This window comes from Salvia hispanica, chromosome 6, assembly GCF_023119035.1.
Source record: "Salvia hispanica cultivar TCC Black 2014 chromosome 6, UniMelb_Shisp_WGS_1.0, whole genome shotgun sequence".
NCBI classification, from domain to species: domain Eukaryota; kingdom Viridiplantae; phylum Streptophyta; class Magnoliopsida; order Lamiales; family Lamiaceae; genus Salvia; species Salvia hispanica.
Window position 1 is genome coordinate 44,766,248 of NC_062970.1, and position 21,037 is coordinate 44,787,284.

Genomic DNA, 21,037 nt, shown 5'->3' on the forward strand with positions numbered 1-21,037 from the left:
CTGACGTGGTCCAGCTAGAGCTTTTTCAGTTGTACCACACTACATTGTGGACTTGTTACTTGTACATTCTACGAATTTTGTTTCCTTACACTCATTGGGTATGATAATTGTCGATAAATAATTAATTATTATTGTAATAATTATATATATTTAGGTTTATGATCTTATTTTTCCACGTTCATATTCACTTCCATTTCTTGGTTTTACTATTATGACCATGATTATTATTGTACTTTATTAATTTATTTATATTTAGGCTTGTGATCTTATTTTTCCACGTTCATATTTCACTTCCATTTCTTGGTTTTACTATTATGTCCATTACTAGTATTATACTATTGGATCATATCTCATTCACAACGTGTTTACATTATTTTGTAATTATTTATTAAATCTTTATGTTATCATATTGTTATCATGCCCAGGACAATAAAGACTGGATCGTATCGTTAATGAATTTTTATCATTTACAAGTAGTGTTCTGATTAGAATATTGTAAGTTCATATTTTGTTTGAAATTTTTCGTAACATGTGTTTGAACTTGAACATGGTAGAGTGTTTATAAATCGAGCGTAATAATAATCTAATAAGAATATGGCTGAGGAAAACTATTTCGATGACTAAATAATTATGCTAGTTTTTCTTTTGTAATTTTCTTCAAAATCTATCCATACAACGATTAATGTGGAACGTGGATTAGATAACCGAGAGACGGATTAATTAAGCTTTGGAAACATCACACGAAACCATATAAAATTATTCTAAAAAGAATGGAATTGAAAAAGTAGTTTCTCATGTTACATGAGCCAACCACTCTATCGATTTTATCGTATTTCAAGTTCCCACCAATGTCTTGGTCGCTCTAAATACTTATATTCAAAGTGTAAGTCAACTCCTCATCTATTTTGTTCGATAATTTTTCTTTTTACCTATAGTAATATTTTTCATTTGGGAAGGTTAATCTTCTTTTTTTTCTTTGCTAAACTATGGTGATTACCATTGAAATTATAAATGCAATTATCACGATTATATGTAATCGTCCATCAATTACATTCCTACTTCTTTTGGCTCAAGATTAGTGATCCGTAATTTTCTATTGAGACATTCCAAGATAATTTCGTATTTTGACACAAGATATTCATGCTAACCTATTCTATTTTACTACTCCCTCCGTCCCATAATAATTATCACTTTTTTCCATTTCGGTCTGTCCCATAATAATTGTCACATTTCATTGTTACCATAAATGGTAAGTAAGTCCAGCATTCCAGTAACTCACTTCACTCACATTTTATTATAAAATCAAAAAGTGAGTCTCACGTCCACTAATTTTTCCAATAACTTTTTTTTACATTTCTTAAAATCTGTGTTCCACAATAAGAGTGACCATTATTGTGGGAAATAAGAGTGACTATTATTATGGGACGGATGAAGTATTTTTTTACTTATCTATTTTTGAATACCAGTTTCTAAAATCTAATTGTTCAAAAGAAATTGAATATACCGATTTTGGTATGACTTTGAAATTATATGTGTAACGGATTTATTAATAATTGATGCATGATAAAAGAAAAGGATAATTGATACTACTATAAGTTTTTAAATTATTTCGAGGGCCACATTTCTGAATTATGAGCCATGAGAAAAAGAAAAGCATATAAAAAAGGAATTGGCTTTATTGAGGTAAAGATGCTACTCTACTAATGGAGCCATATCTTCATCATTCACCAGTCTTTTCGTTTTCTTTATCAACGACAATAAAAACAAAATCGATAGTTATAAGATCATCGCATATTAATAAATCTTGTATAAAATCCAAAACATATAAAAAGAGTCACATGTTCTACTATAATTACCCTACATTTTTTCATAGCATAATGTTTTTAGAATATTTGTGATAATAATGCAGACATCAATAAGTAACAAATTTAGGATTTAGATGTTAGAGGTCCGAAGTCTGCTATTTTTTTATGTCACCATGTCATCATTCAATAGTCTTATCTAGAACAAAAATAATAAAAACAAAAATTGTAATGAGTATTGAAAAATCTTCTATATAAAATCCAAAGACCTAAACACATAAAAGGATCACTTGTTCTAGGAATAATTATCCTACTAAATTTCATAACATCATAGCTTTAGGATATTTTTCACAATAAAGACAATAATAAGTAGCAAAGCTAGCATTTTACCGTCAGATAATAGAGATTGGTGTTTTTAGTGTCGACGAGTAAAAAAAGAGGAATATTTAGAAAATGAGTGATAAAACTATGAGATACATAAATTGTTACCATTAAGAGTAGTGCCGGCATGAAAAAGTATGTATCATGAAAAAATTAAAATAAAATGAGTCAAAAGAGTATGTTTTTCATGATAAAAATAGAATTTATAAAAACCTAGATAATTGGTGAGGCAGGAGAGATCAAAAACTAAACCTCGCTAATATTGAGACAGAATAATTACATGCAAATTTCAAATATAAATATGTAATTAGTTAAAATTTGTTGGATACCCTTTACCTTCATGTCTCGTGGCTTTCAAGTTAAACTCTATCATGTTCAAATTAATTACTCCATCCGTCCACGAATAGGAGTTTCGTTTTTTCATTTTGGTCCGTCCACGAATATGAGTCTCGGTTCAAAATTATCATAAATGGTAAAGAGACCTCACATTCCACTAACTCATTCCACTCACGTATCATTTAAAACTAGTAGTAATATATACAAGTGAGACCCTTATTGAACTAATTTTCTTCCCCCCACCTTTTTTCATATTCTTAAAACCTGTGCCGGATAGAAATGAGACTCCTATTTGTTGACGGAGGGAGTAATTAATTTCAAGAAACAATGAAATAGTCTATGGTTGGCCTATGACTAGCCTAAATCTGACGTGGCAAATGGATTTTTAGAGCTGCTGACATAGCAAAAAAATAGAATTGCTGACTTATAGCTGGCCTAAAGGCATCGTGGATGCTCTAAAAAAAGACAGAGAGTCCAAGAGCACTCAAAAACAAAGATTACTAATACTATTAACTCTACTAAGTAATTAAACAAGTCACTAACCACGTGGCAAAACATGAGTGCCACGTAGGAGAGAGGAGTAGGTCAGGTGGTGTTGGGATAGTGGGCCCCACGGTTGCGGTGAGAAGGGGACAGTGGGTTAAAAGGGTGTGATGGCCTGATGGGGCTGCCTGGTGGGCAGGTGGCCACCTGGGCTTTCCATGTGTTGTCAAATTCCTAACTTCCAAATTTTTCTAATTTTATATTCACTTTATTTTCTTAATTTACCAAAATAAAGTAATAAGTAGCATAAGTATTTTGGGAATCTCATGCCAAATTTCCATTATCTAATGTTTTAAAACTATCTTCTTCAAAAATATACTTATAAAAAAAGAATTAATGGAGTGTATTTTTTTATAGGATTGTGGGGATATAAAAATTTGTTCTGAAATGGAGAAATTATTATATTCAATGAGTCAACTGCTTCTAGAGACAAAGAAAGAGGCCAGAAAATAATTATACAAATTGAAAGAAGAGAAAAAGAATAATTGTAATAATAGTAAAAGACAAAATGCCCTGTTTGACGTCAGGGAATGCTCTCCGGTTGTTTAAAAACATGATCCAAACGCGGCACATGGCGGGCGATTCCCGCTGTCCCCATGCCGGAGCATCATCGAGGAGCTCCGAACTGTGACGAATCGAGGTGGGGTCGAGGGTCGACCCATTCACAGCCATCTTACGAAAATTAGAAATTTCATTAAATTCGGAATTTTAGGCTATTGTAGACATTATATTGTAGCAGCTTCGTTGACCCCTTTAAAATTGAGTTTACCTCACTCTATCGGCAACGAATGACCTATTCACTGTGTCCAAGCTCACGAGTTCAACTTACAGAATTCGTCATTGTGCTCGCCATGACGTGTGGAACAATTTCTCCACACATTTTTTTCCTTTTATAAAGCAATGGATTTTGGAATCTTATTCGGGAAATTTGTTTTGCCCATAATTTTTTTATATCTTGCTATTTGTTACTAGCAAATTTACCCCAGCTACGCAACCTCAAAATAATGAAGCAAAACTATGTATTTATTTTAATTTCTCAATAAATACATTTGTAAATAAAAGCTCATAATTATTATGAAAATAAATATTCATTTTTTCATTCTTTAGATTTTAAAGATAACACGATTTTTGGTGATTAATTTTTTATGGACATTTCGGACTATTAAGACGTTGCTATCAACACTATATTATTCCCAACAAATTAAATACTAGTAGTAAAATAGAAACTCGCAGAAAATTAAATAATATCGAATCGAATTTATTTCCCACTCCCTGATCGATCATCACAGATATTTCATGTCTCTGGCATGCTAGCATAAAATATCAAAATTCAAACCATAAAATATTCGAGATGGCAGAATGTACAGCTATAAATTCAATGAACCACGTATACATGATTATTTATATTAATATACTACGCTTTTCCATTTATATAACTCATGAAAGTCAATAATTCTAATTAAAATAATCAACACTTTAAACTCTAAAGTTAAGCCCAATTATCATCGCTTAAATTGTCACAAAAATGACATAATAACTTCCAACAGCTTATAATATCGCCGCACAATTCACGTCAACTTTCTATACAAATTTTCCCTTTTCCCATTTAATTTTGTTACATAGTACTACTAATTAAGTTATCATAATTAACCTAATTAATGACGTGGCAATAAACTACAAACCCTAAAACACCCCGAAAGGCGAGGCCGGCCGACGCGCGGCCACCGGCGCCGTCTTCTGCCTCCGCATCCCCGCCACGGACGGCGGGGTGACCGTCCGTATCAGCGCGAAGTTCAGCCCCCGGAAGAATGGGTGCGTCTTCACGTCGGCCGCCCCGCGCTTCGACCCGAGGCGCCGGGCCGGGTCCTTCGCTAGCAAACCGGATATGAGATCCCGCGCGTGGGACTCACTCTGAGAACACGGCGCGTCGGACGGGAACGAGAGGGGGTTTTTTAGGATGCTACGCAGCGTGGATTCGTTGTTTGCACCGGCGAATGGGGTGCGGCCGTAGATCATCTCGTAGATGAAGATTCCGAGGGCCCACCAGTCCACGGCGTTGCCGTGGGACCTACCGGACGCCACCTCAGGCGCCACGTACTCGTGCGTCCCCACGAAGGAGCAGGACCGGGCCGAGACCGGTTCGGCCACGAAGAGCCGGTTCGCGGCGAGCGTTTGGATTTTTCTCGACCGGAAGAACCGGTCGGAGATGCACGAGAACGGCGTGAAGGCGCGGGGAGCCGCCGCGCGCGGCGAGGAGAGAGAGTCCGGCGAGAAGTCCGGCGATTCGACGGCGGGAGTCGCGTCGGAGCAGAGGCTGAGATCGAAATCGGTTAGCATAATGTGGCCGTCGGATCTAACCAACACATTTTCCGGCTTCAAATCTCTGTAGATTATCCCCAGCATATGAAGATATTCCAACGCTACGAGAACCTCCGCTGCGTAAAACCTGCAAAAATTTTCAATTGGAATGATTAGCAATTCGATTTCAGATTGCTTGTTGGAGAAGATAGACAGAGTTCTGGTAGATTAGGATCGGATTTCAGAAATTGAAGAAAATTGAAAAATCCAGATATGGAAATTTGCGGCTAAAATTGAAATTGAAAGGAGAGAGAGAGAGAGAGAGAGATTCACCTAGCTGAGCTAAGAGAGAAGCGTTTATTCGGCTGTTTATGCCTCAGAGAATGCAAATCGCCGCCGGCGCAATACTCCATCACAACGCAGGAGAAATGCGAAGCTTCAAATTCCGCAAACAGCGTCGGCAGAAACGGATGATCCAGCATCCGCATGATTTTCCGCTCCGTCTCCGCCCTCTGCGTCTTCTTCTTCACCTTCAACACGTCATTATCCACCACCTTCATCGCGTACAGCCGCCCCTCCTCCGCGCCGCCGCGGAGGCGGCACAGGTAAACCCTCCCTATATCCCCGCTGCCGATCTGCCGCACGAAGCTGAAGTCGCGGAAGCTCAGATTCGGCTTCAGCCGGATCGCCAGGAACGAGGAGTCCGACGACCGGTGCGGCCGCAGCGCCGCCTGCTGCTCCGGCGAGCTCGACGGCATCTCGAACGAGAGGCGGCTGAAGCTCGCGCAGTGGCTGATCGTCGTGGTGTCGCTGCTGCTCATCGAATACGCCCCCTCGCAGTCGTCGATCAACATCTTATAATCCTCGATTTCATCAACAATTTCAATTTGATCCTTTTGTGGAAGAGTGGGGAGGGGAATATTTGGGGATGGAGGAACATGCGCGAAGTCAAAATTTAGGCAGAAAAGAGTGAGACAAAGGATGGAGGAGAGGAAGGAGGAATTAATGGAGGCAGGCTTTATTGGTGTGGATATTAAATTGAGAGGGGAATAGGGTTTCCGTACAGTGGAGAAGAGAGGGTAAGCTGCGATGCTAGTGGTAGAGGTAGCTTCTGCTTCGAGCTGGTTTATATGGTTTTAGAGAGAGAAGAGAGAGGGTGGGGAAGGAGGGAGGAAATTGAAAATTTTGGTCGTTGGGGATTATTTAAGCTGTGTAGTACGGAGCCTATGGCGGTAAATTAATCACTAGGCGGAGTAATTTCGATTTCTAGGAAAATAAACCGGGACTTCTAACGTGGAATGGATTAAAATGGTTATCTGAATTTGAAATAAAAATATTACTACCTCCGTTCACTAAAATTTGTCTCATTTTTCCATTTTTGTCTGTCCCTCAAAATCTGTTCCATTTCATTTTTACCATTTTTTTTATAGTGGACCTCATATTCCACCAACTCATTCCTACTCACATTTTATTACTATAAAATTAATACTCCCTCTGTTCCATAGTAGTAGAGTTATCATTTTGGTACGCTCCATAGTAGTAGAGTTATTTCCTTTATTGATAAAAGTCAACACATTTCTTCCCACCTACTTTATTCTCTCTACATCTCTCTACCTTTTTCATTTCCTACTTTATTTTTCATTTACTTAACTCACCTAACACAACTTTTTTCTTAATTTCCGTGCCGAAAAGAAATACATCCACTACTATGGAACGGAGGAAGTATATAAAAATAGGACCCACAATCTACTAACCTTTTCAACTCACTTTTGTTACATTTTTTAAAACTCGTATCGAATTAAAGTGGGACAAATTTTGATGGACGGAGGTAGTAATAATAAAGTCAAAACAAAACAAACGGTTTCACATTTTTATCTTTGTTACGATTCATGCACAGATGAACCATTCACAAATTACAAGAAAAATTATTATTCTTAAGACATCCAGAATTCATATTTTCTCCATTCAATTATAAGCGAGACGTTTTTTTCTTCACGAGATTTAAGAAAATGATAGTTAAAAAGTTAATTAAGTGAGAAAATAACTCATGTTTGGTGGGACGTTTAAAAAAATATGAATCTTATGATAGAATGGATAAAGTACTACTCCCTCCGTCCACGATTAATTGACATCAAATTTTTTTTTGTATGTCCGCAATTAACTGACATCCTTATTTACTACTTTTGTAATGAACCTCACATTCCATTAACTTTTTATGTTCACATATTATTATAAAACTAATATTATATAAAAGTATAGGACTTGCATTTCATTAACACTACAAAAACCTTGGAGTATCTTTTAAAGACATAAAAATTGACACGTAATTGTTTGCGTTGGAACGTTTTAAAAAATAACAACAATTTAGGACGTAAAATAAAAACGTCCTTAAATTAAGGATGATTTGACCTAATCTTTTGATTTTTTATAGGATGCTTCATTTGCGTCCTTTGAAGAGTTTGTGGTATATTTAGAAACACAAATTAGTGTTCTTAATTGCATATTAAATGTCCTTAATGAATTTTTTGTTGTAGTATAATTTTTTTTAAGTCATTTTCCATTATATTTTCTTAAAACGTAGTACAAGGTAAAAAGGGCTCAGTTAATCGTGGACAGAGATATACATATAGTATTTTTTTATTGTCCATAGATGAGTTTTACTCCTTTATAGTACCATTTTTTTCTTATGATCACTTTTTTAGCAATCCTCCATCTAATCCCTTAGACTACCTATAAATCGGGAAAAAAAACTTTTGCTATTAATTCAATTTATTTACTAATTACTTTATCATTATGTTTACACATAAAGAATATGCAACATCAATGATTATAGGAATTATAATAAAATATCTGGTTAATGAAGACAATGTCATTAGCAAGTTCTTTGTATTGCAAGAAAATTATAAGAAATGATGTTTATAAAAAGAAAACTATAATTGCACTCTTTGTGAATGTTAATAACGTAAGTGTAATACACTTTGTGAATCGATAGAGTGATATTTTATGTGGGTTATGAATACTAAAGTAAATATGAGCAATAGTAATACTACTAGTTAAAGATTTGAATAAAACATTACCATCGAGCTAATTGCTTTAAAGAATCTAAGGATAAATTCAAGGGGTGTGACTGAGTGACAAGAAACTTGTCCATTTTTCAGGTCAGGGGATCGATCTTTGTTTTTGGGGATGTAGCAGCTTTAAATTTTTGGGTCAGTTGTCCCACCCTATTTGAGGTGCTTACAAAACAGTGGGGGAAATAGTTATTGAGTCTGCCGGTGGATACCCTTAATAATTACTAAAAAAAAGGAATCTAAGGAGAAAAAATTTGCGACCCAGCCGGCATAGAGCATAGTCAAGGCTAAACAGGAATGGCCGAAATTTTCAAGCTCGACGCCAAGCCAAGGTTGGGTCTTGACCGGCGTCAACCTAAATTTTATTGCTTAAGTTGTTTAACATGACTATGTTTAATTTTATTTTATTTTATTTTATAAACTATATAACTCAAGATTGATTTATTGCACCATATTAGATTTCGTACAATTATGAGTGACAAATGTATATAATTTTCTCAAACAGAACTTGCCTTTATTTCAACCCAATTTAACCTCTCATTTAAAGTAAACTGATGAATGATGATTGATGTATGCAATGCTCTTTTACTTTTAGAAATTCACTTTTAAGGATCAAATTATGATTAGGGGTGTATTTGTAATTAGGGATTCGTCTTTATTAATAATACTAGTATGATAAAAGATTCACATTTCTCAATTCATTAAGACAATTTTGGGACTTATGCTCTATTGATAAGATCGTACCAATATGCTTATGGGCATGTGCCCACACACATGTAGTGTCTTATTGAATAATTACACATAATTCAACTTTTAATGAGTAATTTTAGTTAAAAACGTAAAATAGTCAAACTTCAAGGTAAACAATTTCGTCTAGATGTTCCCACCCTGCCAAATTTTCAAATTTAGTTATTTTTTCATTATAGCATTAATTATCTCATTTCATTATATGAATATATTGGTGTAAGTTTTATTTAATGTTATAAATAGTTTACACTTTCCATTAACTAATTTCATCCACGTATCAGTATAAAATTTATTTTAAAAAATAAAACTCGTGATATATTAGCGCTTCCACTGGTATTACTTATATTTCTCAAAATTGTCTATCATGAAATATGAATATATGATAATTAATGATGTAGGACTAGTGTTTTCATTATTGCAAAAAATCATGTAGGACTAGTGTTTTCATTATTCGGATATCTTTACTTATTTCAATTTAAACCAAATTAACTAAATTTAAATAGCATTTGTGATTATTTTTATGATTTAATTATTAGAAAGTGAGTTTTTAGATAATTAAGCAATTGGTTGTTATGATTAATTATTTACTTATAATTTGCAAAACTTAAATTTTCGTAATGAATTTACTACAATTAATATTATTATATTCTATATTTATGGAGTAGTAATATTGTTAAAATGATCCCATTAAAATGCAAATTCAGAATATTACACCTAGTTTTTAGCTGTCACGTGAGTCTCTGTACCACACGTGCAGAGGCCTTCTTGTTTTCGCGAGTGGTGACGTAAGCCACGGCACGTGCTGGAAGAGTATCGAGAGGCGGCACGTGTCAAAGGAGAAAAAAAAAAGGATTTATTGCTTTTTTTAACTCATTGCCTCGTCCAGACAGAATGTACAGTACGCGTGATTTGGACTTGGTCTCTGAAATTAACCTTTTGATGCGAAATGACGTGACTGCCCCCTGATGATTTAGCGGTTGGAATTGAGGCTGCGTCAGTTTGGCGGTACTGTTTTTGTAATTTTGCAGGGGCCGATAGGGACCTCAAAGTAAGGGCCATATCCGCAGAGGAAAAGTTGGGGCAGATTTTGCAGACGCAATAAAATTTGCAAATTGACTCTCTTCATTTATTTCACTATTTTTACCATCATATAATTACAATTTTACTTTCTCCCATTTCTTGGATTAATCAAAAGGTTTGAATAAGTTGTTGCATCGTTTGTATTTTAGTATTTGAGAACATATAATTCAAACAACTTTTATTTTTTTTCATTTTTATTAAAAACCGAAAACACAGTCAACCGCACGTCTAGGGAATTAGTATCACGCACGGACACGATGAACGGGGACAGACATGTGGCGAGCTAGCCCACCATCTCTCATTTCACTACGGGCTCGGTGTCTTGCCGCCTCATGCAATAGCGCTAATCACAGTCCTATCATGTGGAGACGGGGTGTCGAGCTGCTGTTATTGATGCTCTAATAATATAATTATACTAGAATGTTTAATATAAACAATGATGAAAAAAAATAACTTAATTCTCTATCAAATAAAAAGCAATACTACTATTATTCAAGAAAAATGTAGTACTAAAATTTTTAATTATTAATATGAAAGTCATATACTTCTGATTTTTTTGAGCAATGTGTTAGTGTGTCCACCCATGGTTAGTGTGTCTCATTGTCATGCTCCAACATTGAAGTAGGCAATAATATTTGAATTATTGACTATAGTTTATAGTTCATGTATGGATGTCCCGTCTCAAATTTATGAGTCAAGTTATCTCATTTTTTGAGGTGCCTATAAATTAACGAGTTTAGATTAATTATTAAGACTATTGATGTATACCCTCGTCTTGAAGCCCCAAAAAAGTGAAGATCTAAGCTTACATGCATATGCACTAACATGCATATAACCTTTTACATACTAAGTAAATTGATATATGTAGTAAATTGGAAAGAACATGATGGCGTAAATCAGAAGAGATGCATGCGCATATCAGTATTGGAGGGAAAATTGGGATATGGTAAAGTTGGAATTGGGAAAAGTGTAATTTCATCATATAAATTGTTTGTAGGTCCAATGTAATGAAAAATATTGCCCAACTCATATTATGATAATGGAGTCATTAAAGCAGAAATTTATGGCATTTTGTGCTATCATTCCATGCAATGATGGCGAATCACTGAATCCAAATCGGTCCCTTTGTGGTAATTCAAACTAGTAAATGATGGTTCGTGGATAAAATATAGTTCTCCTTCTGTATCATCTAACTTGGGTCAAAACTTTTGGATATAAAGATAAAGAAATTTAAAAAGTAGGAAAGATGAATAAAATAGAAAGGATAAAAAGAGAATAAGATAGATGATAGACTAAAATAAGAATGATTAAATGTTTTGTATTTTGTCAAAAAAGGAAATGACTCAACTTAGTTGGAATGGAGGGAGTACTAGTACTATAAAAATATTCGTATACACTGGCGGATCCGGGGGCAAGAGGGGGTGGTCGCCCCCTCCGTGCGACTAATTTCTCATTATCGAGATGTAAAATTACCATATCCGCCCACTCCATTTCCATCTGATGTCGCCCCGAACATCGAAAAAAATAGCCACGTCCAAACTAAATCAAGCTAGTACTATATATTCCGCCCCCTCCGTTTCCGAATCCTCGATCCACCACTGTTCGTATTACAAATGGATTTTTTGACAAATTATCTTTCGTCTGTCATTACGCCTCAACAGGCGACGGAATATATGGAACAACACATGACCGGTGGAACATCGCCATTGGTAGGTCTCGATAAAATTCACCAACGGTCGATAATTTGTTTATGAACGTTGCTTACATCAACAAACATTATCCGTCGATAACCTTGATTTGGGTCAGATTTTATAAGATTATCAGTGTAAAATCTTATCAGTAATCTCTACTTTTTCTAGGACGCCTTTCAATTTACAATTTCCTTTATTTTATATGTATAAGGTATATTTATTTTTAATTTTATGATATTTTACTTTGTTGATCTATGAGAAAATTATAGGATTTCTCAAATAACAAATTTATATAAATAAACAACAATCTCGAATTAATTGTTAGGCCGATTTAGCTAGTAATCAAATAAACTAATCAAGGTGGGACAAGTCTGATTCAACACCTCAAAATATGAGATGCAATTGTTTTTTTGTTTATTTGCCAAGAATTCTTTTGTCCTTCGTAGGAAGGATAGGTTTTTTACTACTATCTGACATGAATTATTATACCTAGCTAGGAATGGTACAATAATATAAAAATGATGATACATGATGATTAATGTGTGTGTGGAATCTTCAAAAACAGTATAGAATGGTCCAATATTTTGTCTATTAAATTTGCAGTATGTGTGAAGAAGCATCGGAATAGCTCATTATTAGAGTGACCTTCCATAAAACCACATCTGCCCTTTAATACATTTGATCTTTTTAGCTTGATCAAAAAATTGAAGTAAATCTTGTATTTTGGGGTTAGTAAACCGTAATTAATTTAATACAATAATCAATGGAAGATCAACGATATAGACTAGTAGAATATACTAGAGTATTAAATATATATGATGTGTTAAGGTTGAACTAGTTTTGCTAAAAATTATCTCAATTTTTTTCACGCTAAAGAAATATTTATAATAAAAATTAACGAGTACGAAGTAGAAATTTAGAAACAACTAGGAATAAATATGAGAACAAAAAATTAACGAAATCAATGTATATATAAAAGCAAACACTCTATTCAATATTACTATAGAAGAAATCAGTCGAACAAACACGACAATATCATACTGTCATTGTCTACTGTCCTCATCCACCAAAGGAATTTGATAACCACAAATAACAAGCAATAATTTAATAGTAACTGTATTTGTGTCAGTGCCGATTTGTGAAAATTTCTCTAGAATATTAAGTATAGAGATGTGCATTATAGTACTATTTTTTTACGATAATTAACTGTAATATAATAAATGAGAATATTAGAATTAGAAAAACAACACAATCAATGTATAGAATCAGTTCAAAACAAAATTCAAAAAAAAACATAAACATATACATAGAAATAAAAGCTCTGCGGGTAAATCGCGAGTACTATTTCAGTAATCCAGACATATTGTCACGTTTCATGTCATCGCCCCTTTATCCCTTAGTGGGTAGATTGGTTAATTATATTAACGCTAGATTCATTAGTTAAAGCTTCCAAATAGGAGTGTAAGATTTTGTGGGATCCGTCGCCTCTTTTATTGATTTGGAATCTTGTGATGTCTCACTTTGTTATTTCATAAGATCAGTTTTGGAACTAATCAACTGCAATTACATACCTAATTGTAGTGTTACTTATTAATTATCAAATCAGCATTAATTAAGATTCTGAGAGTGTGTCACCACCTCATTGTCACTTGGTGACAAAATACAGATACTTTTTGGATAATCTTTTCTACTTATATTTTATTAGTAAAATACTACACTTTCATACTCCATTTCTTCATTTATTGTTTATTTACCAGAAATGTCTAACAGGCTTTTTTTTTCCCTTTTTTGATGTTAAAATTTCTAATAATAAAGGTTTAATATTTTTCAAGTTCCCTTCATAACATATGCCTGACTTTCTCTATCTTATTAAAAATTACTAGTATATTCTAATTAGTCTATTACTACACGCAGCAAATATTATATTACGACGAATGTGAATATATTAGAATACAAAGTTGAAAATGTTAAATAAATAAAGACTCCATTGGTAAAATTAATTAGAGGGTAAACAATACAAAATTATAAATATAGTATCATTGTTGTTAGAGATTTCGCACCTAACATGATATTCAAGAAAAAAGTATAAATAAAGAAAAGAATCACATTGTGCTAGCAAATTAATATACCTAAGAAATCATCAAATAATAATTTAATTCTGAAGTTACAACAACAAAAAACACAATAGCAATATTCTCGGTGTTTTGATAGGTAAACAAACAGACAAAAAATGTTGTCACTTCGACAAATCCTACTAAGACATTAAATTAAATAATTACCATAATCACCAAATCAAGAATAACCCAAAATTAGGAACTATTTTTTGGCGATGAATCCGAGAAATGGAATCTAACTATACTTTATTCCTTAATTTAATGGTATTAACAATTAAAAAATAATTTCGAAACTGTTGGCTGTTGTTTACATGTCTGGAACTTTGTATCATGGTATGAACATTAGATTATTTCGTCATATTATTCTTAGATTTGCTACCAACTATTCAGAAAATGTTTCAAATTTTTTATATCTCTGAATTTTTTTTTAAACAATATAAATTCGTGTCTTCTACGTATATTGATTCTTTGCCTCGATTTGACAGAGTTTTTCATCTGTTTTTGTGATGGCAAACTGGCATTTGGAATAATAAGTCAACTGCTATGTCTCTTCAAATCTCATTCTTTTTTAAAACATATATAGTAGTAAAAAGTAGTATTAAAAACTTTGGTCTTGTGTGTACTTTTATTTTATATATGAAATTGTTCTTTCTTTAAGATTTTATTCATATTTTTTCTGAAAATTAAATGTTCATCACAATAGATTTTCAAGAGAGAGAGAATTACTTAAAATTGAGTTTGTATAATTGGTGGAACTTGAAAGTGAATATTTGGAACTATTCATATTCGAGTAATTTAGTGTGACATAAAGCGATATTTGACTTTTTCTTCTATTTTATTGATTTTAATTTCTCGAGGCCACCAACTTTGGTAGAACATACATAAATAATTTTCAATAAACTCAGATTTGGACTGATATACTGTTTATTTAAATATGATAAAAACATTCGGGCAATCACAAGTCACAAATGGATTTTAGTGAGAAATGTGAAATATTATTACATTAACTTTGTATAAATACATAAATTTTAGTATAAATAAGATAGGTGAACAATATATTTTCGCATCTAATGAAATTTGAACTCAAACTCGCACATCTCTTTTTCATGGAATTTATGTGTATAATTCGTTTTTATACTTGTTTCTCATTTCTTCATTTTCGTACACGAAAAATAGATAAGATTATGAATGACACGGGTTTTAATGTATAATTGATAAAGTAAGAAAGATATGAAAAGTAAGAGAGAGTGAGGGAAAAGGTAGTGAAATCAGTGTCAGTGGATTGTAGGATCCACATTTTGAATGATGTGTAGGGTTAGTATTGGTTGAAAATTTTTCTTTTTGAATTTAGTCTATTTTTTTTAGACAGACTAAAATATCAAAACTTATCTTTTTTTCATGGACGGATAGAGTATAATTCTTAGTGGATCCTACTCCTAGTATCCTATACATACATATTTGTGAGTAATTTTGGTAAAACTATCTTTAGGGAAAAAAATAAAATAGAAAAGTGCTACCTTATGATAATGCTATCTATAATCTATAATAATAATAATATTTCTTCACTTCTACAAAAATTTGTTATGATAATGCTCTATATATAAGTAATTAGTACTATTATTTGGAAATAAAAGCTAAACATAATTTAATTAGCCAGACTAACGACTCAAATAACAAAAGCCCAACTCGAATCAAAATCACAAAAAAAATGTGCCCAGCTGCACATGAAAAATATTTAATTATAGTTAAGACTTAATTTAATCGACCAATTACGGATAATGAGACTAAATTAAAATGATTCAGTCTATAGTTCAATACTTTATTGAACTAAAGTTGGAACATGGACTATAAAAGGGCCAGGAATAGGCCCAAAAAGGGAGCCCTTCCAGAAATTCTCGACGGCCCAAGTCAAGCCCGGGCCAAAGAGGGGGTTTGGAAATAGTTTTCAACCAGCAATAGACGCGCCTCGGTTAGAACCTCACTAGCTGCGTCATTGCCCCAAGCGCAAAGATATTTTACTTCTCTTCCCGACCTTCTTTTTATAATATAGCTTACACATACATCTTTTTTAACACCATTGGTGTGGGATGGAATGCATCATCTTTCGATTTTTTTTTATTTTTTTATTTTTTGTTAAAGATCTTTCTCTCTTTTTATATTTTCTTAGTATTTATTTTGGTTGAGAGATATGATTTTGCTACTACCGTTTGAATATTTGATGACTTCCCAACTTTTAATATAATACTACTATTATCATATATGATGGTAAAATAAACTGCTACTACTATTTTGCATATATGAAGTTATCAAAATACACCATCATTTGTATTGGACATGTTATATTCTCTCACGAACAAAATCTCTGAATTCAATTAAACAGACCTTAGATTAGATGATGCCATGCTATGATTGATAAATTACATGATTAAACAGTTGTATGATTGTATCCTTTTCGTTATAAATTTTACAAAGCAAAATGGATTTGCAGCTTCTGTTGGAATGCCCCTTGCTAATGGAAATCTTGTAATCTATCTTGAAGATAAAAGGTGTGGTTGTGTTGGTTCAGGATTGCCTTAGAGAAACAATCTTCTATCATCCTTTATACATTAAAATGGTAGTACTTCATGTTACAATAATTGTAATTATGCAAAAATGAATCATATGGTCCCTATTCCTACACTGAATAACATTTTTTTCATATGATCTATTTATATTTATTTTATTTTTGAATTATGATGAACCCAAGAACCAAAGTTAAACAAAGTCAATATCATACAAGCCCAAAACAAAATGTACCATCATAGACCAATGGACATATGTGAGGCCCAAAACATGAATAAATTGAAATTTCGAGTAATCACAATTACAGGGCAAACAAAAAACCATTATCGATCCTCTTTAAATATCATGAATTCAAAATCTACAAAAAAGTTTGAATTCTAAACTTTTTGTGGCAGTCTAGGATAGCCTAAGTGATAGCAAAGGAGACTTCTTAATCTAGTTCTTAAATACTACTAATAAACACGATATTCGGTAACTTTTTAATAAAAAAAAAGCTCGAGCCCATAGAAGGCAAGCAAGAGTCTGAAACAAGCTCATAGAAACCACATCTCTGTCTTTCCTAGCTCCTCTTCTAATTCTAATTTCATTCTTGGAAAAGAAGGGCAAGAATCCTCTTGTTTAATCACCTTTTATCAATAGGACTAGTGGAATTCCAGATACAGCGGGAGAGCTGTGTTTGGTTTGCAGGAAGTGTTCATTTTTTTTCTTATAGACTAACAACAAATCCTTTCAAAAACAAAGAAGATAAAAATATGTAAAATTGAAAAAAAAACAAAAAAAAAATATTGGGCGGGCTTTTGAATAAATGCAAAGCCCGAAATCAGTGCATTATTGGAGAAAAATGATGAAAGGCCCAATGGAATAAGGCCCAATGATTGAATAGGTTGATTTTTTTTTTTTTTAAATCTCAATTCTACTTTATCAATGGGGTGGGGTGGAGTTACCCCTATGGTATTAATGGAGTATTATAGATCCATGCTGAGATTAGAGGTGGGTAAATATTCATAATTGGAATAACCATATCAAATCAAATGGAAATGTTAAGTTTGTTAGCACTTATTTTTTTATGTTGGGATCAGTTTGGATTTTTATTCGAATATTGGAATTGTGATTAGATTTTTGTTCTGTGTGGATTCTTTTTAGAAAAATAGATTTTCGAGTTGGAAACATACTCCATATGTCACAAGTTAGTTCAGATATTTCCTTTTTGCATGAGATATAAGAAAATGTTATTTATTAAAATAGATGAAATAAATAATAAATATTAGAAATGGCAAGATAATAGTAGTAGAGATTAATTTTTGCACACTCATACAATTTTTTTAAATGATCGATTTTGACATTGAAATATAGCAATGTGTCCCATTGGGAATATAAGGGTGGCCTTTTCTTTTTAAACGTATATAAAGTAGATTATGTAGATGATCATATATGCACCAATTGAAATATTTTCCACCCTTAACAATCTTATCCATACAGAATAAACCAATGATGGAGTTCCACGTCAGCATCAAGTATCCAAGTGCATCCAAATCAGCTCCTTGAGTCCACAAGCTCTTCATGTGGCTGAAACCAGATTTATTTCTCTCTCTCCAAACTTATAATCATTCTACCAAGTTCATAACTTAATATTCACTCAAGAAAAGAGAGAGAATAAACTGTGTTTGATAAGCAAAAATGGCATCTGTTGTGATGACTTCCCTTCCACAGTTCAATGGGCTCAAGCCCCAAACAGCAACTCTCTCTCCTGTCAAGAGCTTGGTTAGTTTTCATATTTTTTTCCTCAACTTAGTACTTTTATTTTATCAATTCAGACAATATACTGATTTTATAGGAACAATAAAAAACATAGTGGAGTAGTTTGGTAACCGGAAAACCTTTCATTGCATTTATGTGAGTATGTTCAATCCTTTTAATGCACAATAGTAGTGTAATTATTTAAGGTAGTATATTAATAAACAGTAAAAGATTAATGTGAAAATAATTAGATATGTAGTTTATTGTCTCATTATATAGATATATAATTATATGTAATTTGTGGTTAGTATATTAAGTAATTTAGAAGCATGTATATTTCAGTGTAATGTACTCCTATTAATGTACTCCTATCTATTTAAATCCAACAATATGTGTATATCAATTAAATTACAAGTCAGGTCTGATGAGTGTTTGATTCTACACCTTGATAGAGTTTTAATTTGAAAAATAGTGTTACATGAAATTGAATTAATAATAATGCTACCAAATGTTGTCACAAAATTGAAATAATAACGTGATTAATTGCTAACATATTGAAATGTTCATCTCAGGTGGCTGTCCAACCCATGAGGCGCAGAGGACAGGGAGCTTTGGGTGCTCGTTGCGACTTCATCGGCTCGCCCACCAATTTGGTAAAGCTCGAGACAAAAATTACTCTTTTTGTCCCGTTATTCATAGTTTGTTTTTCTACTTAGACCGCGTCTCGTGTAACATAGTATGTGTCAGAAAATACTGAGTCATGGTTAATATAATATATAGAATACATGAGTTACAATGAATGACAAAAAAATAATGTCAAAAATAGAGTACGAATTAATGATTTCGGTATGCAGATCATGGTTACTGCCACTAGTTTGATGTTGTTCGCGGGCCGATTTGGATTGGCTCCATCGGCGAACAGAAAGGCAACCGCCGGACTGAAATTGGAGGCAAGAGACTCGGGACTCCAAACCGGTGACCCAGCTGGCTTCACTCTAGCGGATACATTGGCCTGTGGCACCGTGGGTCACATAATTGGAGTTGGAGTTGTACTTGGTCTAAAAAACATTGGTGCTTTGTAAATCATTATTTCTGAAATGTTTTAGAAACTTTTCAATTCTCACCGGTGATTCAAATATTTATATCTTTGTGTTATTTATGTACATACACATATACTCATCGCAAATTCGCAATGTGTGTGATAGTGCAAAGTCATCTTTAAAATAGCCAACATGGTTGGCGTGGTGGTTCAATACCTCGTCCCTTAAGCATGAGGTCAGCGACCATGTAAATGGAACAAACCATTGGGCAAAAAATCCTAAAAACAAAATGGTTCGATTATGAAACCTGCACTTTTTAGGGTTCATTTAGATGGATAAAAACAATAAACTAATAAATACAAGCCCTTGATGATTTATAAAAATTGTATTTAATCGTTGGGACGAGAGATTAGTCCTCTAGCAGTCAGCAAGAGGAATACATTAGGAAGCCAAAATAAAACCTTAAAACGGTTCAATTATAAAACATTCACACTTCTTAGGGTTCATTAAGAGAGATCAAAATAATAAGCTAATAAATCCAAGCTCTTGATAATTTTAAATTTTTATATTTTTGTAGTTCATTGGTAAGGCAAACGATTAGATACACGCTCACCTACTCTATGCGAATATTTTTTTAAGAGTGAACCGCCTAATTGGGTCATAGACTTGTATGCTCTCATTTTTGCGGTGCCTAAACAAAATTAATATCACTGGACGTTTGAAGGTTTTTTGCACTTTTTGTCATTTTTTCTGGACACTATAACCCCAGAATGGGTGAAGGACAAATTCGTCCACACACTATCTTTCTCTGTCCATAGCTGCCAGCCTTTTCATTTGCATTTTGATTTGAGTAGATTTTGGACAAGTTTGAAATGATTTAATATTAGTTCATGTACAAAGAGTAAGCATAATAGGACAAAGTGTGCGCTAATTTTCCTAAACACATTTCTCTTTTATTGACCAATATTCCTATTCTTTCTACTTCATTTTCGGAAGCTCAAGAGACAACCCACCTATTCCATTTCACCCATTTCCACCTCCTATGCCATTTCGACCATTTCACCTTCCCTATTAAGCCACACCCATTCCATTTTTTATCAAGACATGCCTCCACAGAGAAAACGGGGAAGACAAGCTCAGGCACCAGCCCAGGCACCGCCGCCACCACCACCACCATCGCCACCCCGACATCTGGAGATCATCGATGTTCACGAGAAAACCTGGGATATCCGTCCAAGAGACATTGATTTGCTTTTTATTGACTCATTTGACTTTAATTCCAAGCTCTTTCCCGACACCAACACTTCTCATACTGGAATCTTAGCCACCTACACCCATTTCCTTGTTCCAAACAATTAGTAGACAACGTCGACATTTGTGTGGTGGCGGTCGTACAACTGCAAAATATACAAACCCAAGACGCAAATAAAAGAACAAGAGAAGAAGGAAGAGATGCACAAAACAAATTCAAATGTGATAGCATACAAGTCTAGTTCCCAGTCTTGGAAGAAGAAAAGGAAGAAGAAGAATGATATATAGTGAAAAGGGGAAAAGGTATTTCAAAGACATAATGACAAGTCTTAGGAGATTAAGATGTATGCGCGGTATAGACCTGTGGACAGAGAAAGATATTGT

The 21,037-nt window shown here is 33.5% G+C and overlaps 2 protein-coding genes and 1 non-coding gene across 3 annotated transcripts; 1 reads left to right on the top strand and 2 right to left on the bottom strand.

Annotated features, from left to right (window-relative positions):
- Window positions 1–4,551: 4,551 nt before the first annotated feature.
- Window positions 4,552–6,453, bottom strand: LOC125193125 (protein kinase PINOID-like). Its single transcript, XM_048090868.1, has 2 exons — window positions 5,694–6,453; window positions 4,552–5,508 (listed from the first exon to the last, which is right to left on the bottom strand). The coding sequence occupies exons 1-2, from the start codon at window positions 6,212–6,214 to the stop codon at window positions 4,746–4,748; spliced, it is 1,284 nt and encodes a 427-aa protein (XP_047946825.1). The 5' UTR covers window positions 6,215–6,453; the 3' UTR covers window positions 4,552–4,745.
- Window positions 6,454–15,928: 9,475 nt separating this feature from the next.
- Window positions 15,929–16,075, bottom strand: LOC125197700. The gene has a single exon (XR_007172227.1). It is a non-coding gene; the product is annotated as a U4 spliceosomal RNA (small nuclear RNA).
- A 2,151-nt stretch (window positions 16,076–18,226) lies between these two features.
- LOC125193279 (photosystem I reaction center subunit psaK, chloroplastic) lies at window positions 18,227–19,511 on the top strand. The gene is made up of 3 exons (XM_048091050.1): window positions 18,227–18,386; window positions 18,935–19,015; window positions 19,217–19,511. Exons 1-3 carry the CDS (start codon window positions 18,303–18,305, stop codon window positions 19,442–19,444), a joined length of 393 nt encoding a protein of 130 aa, XP_047947007.1. The 5' UTR covers window positions 18,227–18,302; the 3' UTR covers window positions 19,445–19,511.
- Window positions 19,512–21,037: the final 1,526 nt, after the last annotated feature.

Bases quoted from the DNA above. Each gene is read 5' to 3' on its own strand.
- LOC125193279 (XM_048091050.1), top strand. From the start codon at position 18,303: ATGGCATCTGTTGTGATGACTTCCCTTCCACAGTTCAATGGGCTCAAG. The intron at 18,387-18,934 runs GTTAGTTTTCAT...TGTTCATCTCAG, and splicing joins TCTCTCCTGTCAAGAGCTTG to GTGGCTGTCCAACCCATGAG. The intron at 19,016-19,216 runs GTAAAGCTCGAG...TTCGGTATGCAG, and splicing joins TCGGCTCGCCCACCAATTTG to ATCATGGTTACTGCCACTAG.
- LOC125193125 (XM_048090868.1), bottom strand. From the start codon at position 6,214: ATGTTGATCGACGACTGCGAGGGGGCGTATTCGATGAGCAGCAGCGAC. The intron at 5,509-5,693 runs GTGAATCTCTCT...AAATTTTTGCAG, and splicing joins TTCTCTCTTAGCTCAGCTAG to GTTTTACGCAGCGGAGGTTC.